Source organism: Pogonomyrmex barbatus, unplaced genomic scaffold (assembly GCF_055798465.1).
Source record: "Pogonomyrmex barbatus isolate J1 unplaced genomic scaffold, ASM5579846v1 scaffold2, whole genome shotgun sequence".
NCBI classification, from domain to species: domain Eukaryota; kingdom Metazoa; phylum Arthropoda; class Insecta; order Hymenoptera; family Formicidae; genus Pogonomyrmex; species Pogonomyrmex barbatus.
Window position 1 is genome coordinate 10,122,756 of NW_028297116.1, and position 10,518 is coordinate 10,133,273.

General features: G+C 23.7%; 2 protein-coding genes across 2 annotated transcripts; both read right to left on the reverse strand.

Annotated features, from left to right (window-relative positions):
* On the reverse strand, positions 1 to 3,049 carry LOC105429294 (4-vinylanisole receptor-like). Its single transcript, XM_089077149.1, has 5 exons — positions 2,673 to 3,049; positions 1,138 to 1,473; positions 578 to 779; positions 234 to 389; positions 1 to 154 (listed from the first exon to the last, which is right to left on the reverse strand). Exons 1-5 carry the CDS (start codon positions 3,047 to 3,049, stop codon positions 101 to 103), a joined length of 1,125 nt encoding a protein of 374 aa, XP_088933275.1. The 3' UTR covers positions 1 to 100.
* A 1,078-nt stretch (positions 3,050 to 4,127) lies between these two features.
* On the reverse strand, positions 4,128 to 7,958 carry LOC148936648 (odorant receptor 46a-like). The gene is made up of 3 exons (XM_089077154.1): positions 7,252 to 7,958; positions 6,771 to 6,981; positions 4,128 to 4,975 (listed from the first exon to the last, which is right to left on the reverse strand). Exons 1-3 carry the CDS (start codon positions 7,515 to 7,517, stop codon positions 4,799 to 4,801), a joined length of 654 nt encoding a protein of 217 aa, XP_088933280.1. The 5' UTR covers positions 7,518 to 7,958; the 3' UTR covers positions 4,128 to 4,798.
* Positions 7,959 to 10,518: the final 2,560 nt, after the last annotated feature.

Sequence of the window (10,518 nt, forward strand, 5' to 3'; positions counted from 1 at the left end):
TGAAATATTAATATTTATTTTTGCATTTTAATATATTTTTATGTGATTTTATAACAGAATATAAGTGAACAATAACAATTTTGATTTATTAATTATGTTATTATTCATGCGTTTGATGTAGCAAATTGAAAATTGAATACGACATCTTAAGCAACTGAAAAAAAATAGGAGATATATTAAAAATATTTCAAATAATTTAGTAATAATGTCTATCTTAATTGTTTGATACTAACAGCTACAAACGACTCAAGATTCATTGTAATTATGTATGCGCTAGTAAATTCGATGGGAATCATGGCGCGCTTCATAATTAATAAGAGAGCTTTCTTGTTATTATTGCTAAGCGCCGGCCATTCTATATCATAAATGCTATTCACCAATCGAAGACTCTACAAATCAAAATATAATATATTTTAATATAATATATAATTTCAATATAATATATTTTATGCATTATTAATTAAAAATATTACGTCTTCTGATAATTCTAATTATGTATTTTTTTATTTTTTGTATGTAGCAATTATTTTATTTTAAACAATATTTAGTAAATTAGATTATTTTAAGAAAGATATACTTTTAATTTAACTTCGTTTCCAAACCAACAGTAAATGAAGATCTGCACTAATATAGCGCTTGTATACATTATCAATGGAATAAAACTCATGTAATCGGTCGCCATAGCTATTCGATACAAATTTGAGCACACTACCAACATACTCACAGCAAATTGAATAGCGATTATTTTCGCGAACATATTATTCACTATGTACGCGTATCTGCGATTAAATAAATTAAGCTTAGTTTTCTGTATATTCTAAAAATTGGATTCTCATTATAAAATTTAATAATAATATAATAACGATGTCTATGTATCTATGATATATCATATCAAGTTTTCTATCATTCTTTATAATTATAATTAATAAATAAGAAATAAAGAATTAAAAATTGATTCTAAAGAGATTCTAAATTAAAATTGAAGCTTTATGTATAATATTTATTAAATCATGTTTGTTTTATACTTTAATCATGTTTGTATTATTTAAAACATAATCATTATATAAAAATGAGAATTTGTATTGTGTCATATATTGTGTTTGAATATTTCAAAGTAAAATTACAGAAGAAACCAACTCAAAAATACGGTTGTGATGACAAATACAGTCGGATAAAATATTTTTATCATGGGTAAGTTTTGTCAATCGATGCTCCAAAATTTCAAACTGGCAGCAAATGTGCAGCAAGAATCCACAAATTAAACTCTCGCAAGCAACATTTACTATACCAGAAGTTGACATAGCTATTAATTGGTGAGTATATACAGCAGAATATATTGTAGGAGACGAATAGTTAAACGGTATCCATGCCTTATATGTCAAATTTTGTTTCATAAGGTCCGTGAAGACAGACATGGATATTATTGATGTGATTGACATCATGACAATGATCAAATACCTGCACGTATTGTTCCTATAAAATAATTATAAAAATTGTTACAGTCATTTTTATAAGATTGATTAATTACATTTTTTTATTATATTATTTATATTACTATTTATATTTACAACATTTTTAGTTGTATTTGTAAAAATAAAATATAAAACTATTATTTTATAAAAATTTTACAAAATGAGTTTTGAAAAAATTAAACTAAATGAGATATAATTTACGTCATTTATATTAAGGTGTTAAAAAATAAAGTGGAGTACAGCCTGTTAACTATAAATATAACTAATGAAATGAAAAAAATCTGGTATATCTCATAAAAATTCTTGATGATAAGAAAGAACTTATAAATCAACTTCTATTATACATTTTTTACCTTTTTTGATATCAGTATCTTAATTGTTTGTTTTAACATTCCATTATATACGTATATGTATATGTATACACATAAGTATGTACTTTTCAAATAAAAAATATATAATCATAAAAATTCTCGTTTTATGTTGAAAAATTGAAATCCATAAAAATATTGTATTTATATATATATATATATATATATATATATATATATATATATATATATACAGAGTGTCTCACAACTCGCGACCGAAACTTTTATGACATATTCCTGACTTAAAAATAAGACTAAAATTCTAATATGAAAATGTCGAGGTTCTATGATTAGTTGACTTTAATCGCTATTAATTTAAAAACTATTATAGCCTCGGCATTTTCGTATTAGAATTTTCGTTTTATTTTTAAGTCAGGAATATGTCATAAAAATTTCGATCGCGAGTTGTGGGACACCCTGTATATAAAAAAAGTAATTCAATTAAATTACAAAATTAGCATTTTTTATATAAACATATCTTATTTTATAATTAGTTCTAAACTTTTTAGTAATTACGGATAAATAATTATTTAATAATCTAATGTATATTTATATTACTTTATTTTACTTCTTACAGAAAAAAGAAATAAGAGGAAATAATATAGAGAAAATGAAAAGTTATTTCAGATATTTTATAGTTGTTTTCTTGGCATTGGCGATTGTAAAATATTTATGAATTCAAAGCAAAGTGTATTACTATTTAGAGAATTTTTTACCAAAAAAATAGTTGATGCTTTTAATTATGTATATAATTATGTATATAATTATGTATAATTATGTATATATTATAATTATGTACTTATAATTATGTATATACTATAATAATACTTACTGTACCATTTTTTCAAATTTCTGTTGAATCTTTACTTCTTGTGTTTCATATGGTGCAAATGGTTTCTCAGTAAGGACATTTATTATTACCAAGACATTCTTACGATCTATCCACATATAAATTTGTTTGTAGCCTGCTACAAGCACTGTCAACATCATGTATAAGGCATCAGTAAATTCATCAGAGTTGCCGACGTTTAATATAGTATTTATGAATTGAGAAATTAGGAATGCATATAATGAAGAAATCAGAAACATTGCGTAAGTCTTATAAATTATATGTTTAAATAACGATGTCCATGACAGCGGTTGCCAACACCCAGCAAGTGCGCAGATTATGAGTGTAAATTTCAGCATGGACATTTGAGCTTCTCTCATATAAATTTTTTACACAAATTGCTGTCAACATTTATATTCACATTATCATTTGTTATGACCAAAATATTTTTTTTTAAGATTAGAAACAAGAACATTAAGAAAAAAGTTAATATTAATTTAAAGAAGATAAACAGATACTACATTCTTGGAAATCTATTTTAAAATTCTGTTTATTTAATTTTATAAGTAAATTTTATTATTAATTTATGTAGTATTTTATAATTTAATTTAAAAAGGATATATAATATTACACATCAAATAACTGTAAAAACATTTGTTTCTAAAAAAAAAAATTTTTTTAATTAAAACTTTATTATACAAAGCATATACATTAATTTAAAAATATAATTATTTAATCTTGAAGTTTTTTTACATATAATATACTTACAAATATTTTCTGATAAAATTGCACTATCAGAATTTACCATCTGTAATTTTAATACCTGTCACATTGTCGAAACTAACCTACTGAACTACTTAACCTACTGAATTGTCAAGAATATTATTTGATTAAACTTTTGTTTCTCTGTCTTCTCAAATAATAATGGATAAATATCGTATTTCTCGATACGATTTTCTAATTGAGTCTTCCATGCGTTTCCATGCGCATCCTTATTATTAGTCCCTATTATTATTCTAATACAGAGCTTACAACGAAATTCTTGAAAAATAATACGTTCATGAATTAAACGCCAGACTGTTTCGATGCATGCTTTATTAGAAAATTTTATAATACCGTTATTTTCATGAGAATGATGAGACAGAAGGAAAGATATATGGAAAAATAAATTCTTTGAATTATCTTTGGTGATATGCATTAGTCGTTCATTTTATTTTTTCGATTATGTTTCTTTCAATATAGTTGTTCATTTATATTACAAAATATTTCTACTGTCTGCTCACAATAAATACTTTGGTTCGTAATGATTTGTTAACTATAGTTCACGACTATGAAAGCTTAATGTCGATAGTCTATACCCTCGGTTAAAGATAGAATATACTCTTTCTTATATCATACTGTCTATGACTTGTCGTATATTGAAATATCGAGATATTATTCCATTGCTGGCTTTTATACTTATTTTTTTTTTTAGTCGAATATACATACAGGTAAGAAAACAGTCTTAATTCTTATGAAATACTTAAAATAAAATTTTTCTATTGTATTTATTCATATGCCTTTTTTTGCTTGACAATGAAATATTGATTGATGAAATATTGATATTTAACGCAATATAAATATTTATAATAAAGAAGAAATAACAGAAGTATTAAATATTTGTAATAATTCTATTTTAATATGCTTTATCAATTTAAATATCTTGTTCTAATTTATAATTTATTTCTTCATCAAATATATTTAGCATATATTTAATTCCCCTTTTTGCAGATTTATTAATACATTAAATGTATATAATGTATATAATATATAATATTAATATATAATGTAATATATAATTTTTTGTAAACATTTTATATATTCTAAAATTTATATATCTAAAAATAAACTAGCCAATATTAATATTATATTAATACAATTATTTTTGTATTTATTTTTAACATACCTTATATGTTGTTTCAACAACAATAACAGTTTTCTTTTATCAATTATATTTCTATTGAAAGCGTTTTAATAAATTGTACGCTGAATATGATGCTTTAAGTAACTGTAAAAAAATATATAAAATGCATTTTAGATATTATATTTTATTATATAGAGGATATCGTAAATGTGTGTAAATTCTATTTTTATAACCAATTAATACTGACAGATACAAATGACTCAAGATTTAATGTGATGATAACTGCGCTGGTAAATTCAATAGGAATCATCGAGCGTCTCATGATTAGCAAGAGATCTTTTCTACTTGCTTTATCAAGGTTCTGCCAGTTCATATGATAGATGCTATTTATCACTCCACTGCTCTGTAAGTAAATGTTTATTAAAATATTGCTTCTTATTAAAAGCGTATATAGTTCATGTTTATTTCTTTTTCTTTTTTTATATTTTTTTATATTTTTTTATATTTTTGAAATTCTATTAGAGTTAAGATAAATCCACATTTATGTCGCGCGAGGATATAAAATGAATTTTGCAAACACATTTTATAAATTACAGTATAAATCACGTCTTAATTGTGTTATTTGTAAATTTTTTATAAGTTATATAGATATCCCTATGAGATATACAACAACAAAATATACAGCAACAAAAATACAAGAGTTTTGAAAATTTTCTTTTTTTTTTAATATAAGGAATAAACATTTTGTATTTTTACTTTTTTATAGTAAACAGTATAAAATTTGTATTCGGATAGTTTGATCATACACTGTTAGATATTAAAAAGTTAAATTTGACTCAATTTCTTAAGTTAAATAATTGTAATAAGTTGTTTTTAACTATCATATGTGTTGAATTTACTATTTTAACGAAACATGTGTTTAAAAAAATAACTATATCAAATTAACTCATTTATGTAGTTAAAATATTTAGTTGAAAGAAAACATCGTCACTATTCAATAAAACAAATGAATAACGGCGATGTTGCTAGAAGCGATACAAGTTGCCGTGTAGAGACAGCGCGCGTACGTCACGACGAGTCACAATCTTGATATCGTCGAATAAACGTGTTGTGTCTTCGAAGAAAAGATTATGTTAATGTTAAAGTGTTACTTATTTGTGATTTCTAGTGAATGGAAATTTAACGAAAAGAAGAAAGTTATAAATCAAATTGTATGTCTTCGTCTTGTACTGTTATTTTTTTTATTGTCGTGTATTTGTAATATTTGGTTTTGAAAATCATTTTCATGCTTATGTTGTGCGTTATTTGGAAGATATATGTAAAGAAATCAGCATTGTATGATTTTCGAACTTATTGTATACGTAAATCATTTATTATTGGCGACGAAAATTATTATAGATGTTTAAAACAAAGTTTGACTAAAGATGTATAATTATATTGCAAAATTTCAAGAAATAAAATATGTACACATATATATATATATATATGTATATATATATATATATATATATATATATATATATATACATACACACACACACACACACACACACACACACACACACACACACACACACACACACACACACACACACACATGATTGTTTATATTTAAAACTGCATTAAAATTTACAATTCATTAAATATAATAACTTTAATTTAACTATCACAATGTGTTGAAAACAACAATAAGAATAGTAATATTTAATCAAAATCTGAGTATCCTTTGACTACTACAGATTACCGATATTAGTAAATTAAAATACAATATTGAGTCATTTTTTAAATCAAAAGCTTATATTAATGTATGCACATAGTAAATAATAAACAAAATTTTAGTCAAATATAACATTTCTTGAGTAAAATTATTTAACTCAATCGTTTGAGTTAAATTAACCATATATTTAGTAGGAGCAATGGCAACTTATAGGCATGGTTAAAAATGACTAAAATTGGGTATAATTTGACACTATAGATTTAACAGTGTAAACTTAATAGCTTTATTAATCTTAATATACAATATTTGATAAACTATATAAATTTTCGATGGTTGTGGCATTATTCTACATCTATAGAATAGAATTATATTTCAGAGTTATCTCATAAAAGAAATTTAATTCATTTTTTATATATTAATATAAAATTGTGTGTGTGTGTGTGTGTGTGTGTGTGTGTGTGTGTGTAGATAAATTACATACTTTTAATTTGAGTTCATTCCCAAACCAGCAGTAAAGGAAGATCTGTGATAGCATGCAGGCTGTATACAATATCAATGTAATAATGCCTCCATTGATCATTAATGAAGGAATAGAAGCCAATTTATATAAATTAGCACACACCACAAGCATGCTTACTGCAAACTGTAAAGCGATTATCTTCGCGAATCTACGGTTTATTATATACGCATATCTACGATTAAATAAAAAAATTTTAGTTTATTTGTTTGTAATTTTTATATCATTTACTTTATAAATATATTTTATAATATTAATATATTTTATAATATATTTTAATATATTTTTCCAATAAACAATGTAATAATTTTGATATTACTTTAAGACAAGAACTCCGAATAAAATAAAGGAAATACATAACGAACGAATGGTGAATGAATTTTGCGCGCACATTTAATGATTATGTTTCAAATTTTTTTAAATAAGAATTATTTTAAAAACTAACTCATATATACGATTGTGATGATGTATACAGTTACGAAGAATATGTTGATCATGTGAGATTTTTGTCAATCGATATTCCAGAATCTCGAGCTGACAGCAGATCTCCTGTAGAAGTCCAGATACTAGGCTGTCACAGGCAACGTTTACGGCCGCAGTGATTGACATACCTATCATTTGATGAGTGAATACGAAACCAAATATAATAGGTGATGTATAATCGAATGGTATCCATGCTTTATATGTCAAATTTCCCTTCATAAAATCCATGAAAATGGCATTTAAAATTATGCATATAACTGTTACTTGGACAAGGCCATAGTACAAAAATGCATATTTCCTGTAAAATGTGTTTCTTAGATTCTAACGCAAATGCAAAAAATTGTTATGATCACTTGTTTTCAAAGTTTTCACTTATATAATACTTACGTAATTACATTTTCCTTGAATTATGTTATTATTTATGTCTATATGTTGTTTGTGAGATGTTGATGATTTGTAAGCGTTGGAGAAGTGTGAAATAATTATGTTCAGAAAATGATTAAATCGTGCCAAACACAATATACTATGTGGTTAAACTAAATAAATAAAACAGTAAGATATGGTTATGCTCTGAAATTGCTATAACATATTTAATAACACAATCACGGAATTAAAATGTTATGATCTTTTGAAAATTAATTAAATTGTATTATGAGACTGATGCATTTACTTGTATAATTTGAAAATAATACTTACTTTATCATTTTGTCATATTTTTGTCGAATCATTTCTTCATTTAATTCCAACGGTCTAAACGGTTCTTCCGTAAGTGCATTGATTATTCTTACGACATGTTTTTTAGTTTTCCACATTATAATTATTTTATAAGTTGCAATAAATACAGTCAATGTCATATATAAATTGTCGCTTATCTCGTTGTGCTTGTCCAAGTTTAGTCCAGTATGCAGCATTTGCGATATTGTAAATGCAGTTATTAAACAAATTAGTAATATTCTATAACAACTATATATTATATATTTGGACAACGATGTCCATGAAAGCGGTTGCCAGCATCCACTGACCGCGCATAGTTTAAGTGTGAATTGCAGCACAAGCATTTGTGCTTTTTGGTCTAATGTCGCCTAAGTATAAATTACTTATATTATATCTATTAATGTTATATCTAATTATATCATGATTTTATTATATATAAAATAAATAAAAATAAAATATAAAATTAAATTTTATGATAATATTAAAAATATTATATGTATATACGATAGAAAAAAACTTTTATTTATAAAAGTTGAATTTTAACGGATTTTAAATAGACTTTACGTAAACAGATCTTAATTAATTGAAATATCAAATTTAATGTCAGATATTGAATAAATATAAAAGCATTTTTAATATATTATTTTTAAATAAATACAAAATCTTGTTTTATAAAATATAAAAAATAGTAAATTTAAAATAAATGTGACATAATTGTATAAATCTATTTTTTAATATGTAAAAGTTGTCACCTATAATATCTGTTATACTCACAATTTGATCAATTTTTACAATCAATTATTTGATATCACATTAAAAATATTTATTGCAAATATCTTGAAAAGTAATTTATACTATTTGAATAATTTGTAGAAAAATTATATGGACAATCATATTTTGTGTTTCAAATAACAATAAACAAGTTTTATAAGAGAGCAAGATGCCCGGAATGCCTATAACCTCGCGACACTACTTTCTGACAACGCAGTATCTGTTCGTCAAACCCCTTCTTATCTGTCTCTATTATTGTAATACCGATCCTGCGACGGCGCGCAATATTATTTTCATGAGTCAATCTATAAGATAAGCTGCAATTTTTGTCACGCAATGGGGTAAATAACATTTCTACAACGTAAAAGACAAGGTAGATGTACTTTGAAAGATATTCATCAATATAGAACCCCAAGCGTAAGTTGCCCTTATGAAAAATTCATGTAAGTTACTTATTGTACATTGATCAAAAAAGTGTTTTTTATTTATGACTGTCGCTATCACTGTTTGACATGTCATCACTATGTTTTATATATTGATTCCTTTTTTCCTGATTGTCGGCAGGACATAAACGTCGAGAAAAAAGTGAATCGTAGAAGTTAATAGCAACAGCTTTTACAATACCAATAAGTCAAGCTTTTTTTATCATGATAGTTTGATGACCTTTGCTGATTTGATACAAAGAAAAAATGAGTTTTAATATGTTTAATATTGATTATAATAATACTTAATTTATTTAATAATAATAATGTTTATTTAGTAACAATGTTTAACTTAAACGATAACTATTAAATATCAAAATATTATATAATTTCATTTATAAAGTTTTTTAACATTTTCTAACTGTTTGCTTTATCTTGTTTTAAAAATTTTTATTTCTTTTTTTAGTTTCTTTCTTTAGTTTTCTTTCTTTCATAAATTATTTATATTCTACTTAAAATAAACTTACAAATAATATTTCTTTATGACTCGTACATAATATATTATTTCATGATAATCTATGTGACAAAACTATGTAATATATTGCAATTGCGTTGCAGTAATATAAAGAAAAAATATATAAATATATCTTTTATAATTAATTAATACAAATAATTTAATTTTTATTTTAATAAATTAATATATTACTTACTATACTAGATATTATAAATTACTTTGTTGTTGCTTTTTTATACAATTAATAAATATATATTTAATTTCATTATTTTATATTTTATTTTTATATTTCATATTTTAATTTTTACTGTAAAAAAAAGAATTCCTTATCTAATACTTAATGAATCAAGAATTATGGTTCATCTATATGAAATTCTAATATCAGATAATTCTATGAATAATATATTTGATTACAAGATATCATCATTGTAGTATATCTATCCCATAATAATTTACGTATTATGTATATTATATTTTTATAATTTAAATATCTATGTATTTGGTTGAATTAAAGATTCTTATACTAATATTCTTATCAAAAAGATAATGATTGAATATTATGTGAAAATAACAAATGTTCCTTCAAGAGTATTAGATAAGTGCAATATTAAAAACGTAATATTACGTTTATTTTGAAGTTAATTGTAAATTGGAAGATATTATATAGGTATATATGTGACATTTATAAAATATAACGCTTATTTTATCAATGAATAAATATTGAACTGTGTCACGCGTAAGGAAAAAACGAAGAACATTATCATTGATACACACAAAAAACGATAATTTTGTTATAATTATATTTATA

Excerpts from the sequence above, each read along its gene's own strand:
- LOC148936648 (XM_089077154.1), bottom strand. The coding sequence starts at position 7,517 with ATGGATTTTATGAAGGGAAATTTGACATATAAAGCATGGATACCATTC. Across the intron at positions 6,982-7,251 it reads CATCACAATCGTATATATGA|ATATGCGTATATAATAAACC; the intron begins GTTAGTTTTTAA and ends ATTTAATCGTAG. Across the intron at positions 4,976-6,770 it reads GGAATGAACTCAAATTAAAA|AGCAGTGGAGTGATAAATAG; the intron begins GTATGTAATTTA and ends ATTTACTTACAG.
- LOC105429294 (XM_089077149.1), bottom strand. The coding sequence starts at position 3,049 with ATGAGAGAAGCTCAAATGTCCATGCTGAAATTTACACTCATAATCTGC. Across the intron at positions 780-1,137 it reads CATCACAACCGTATTTTTGA|ATACGCGTACATAGTGAATA; the intron begins GTTGGTTTCTTC and ends ATTTAATCGCAG. Across the intron at positions 390-577 it reads GAAACGAAGTTAAATTAAAA|AGTCTTCGATTGGTGAATAG; the intron begins GTATATCTTTCT and ends TTTGATTTGTAG.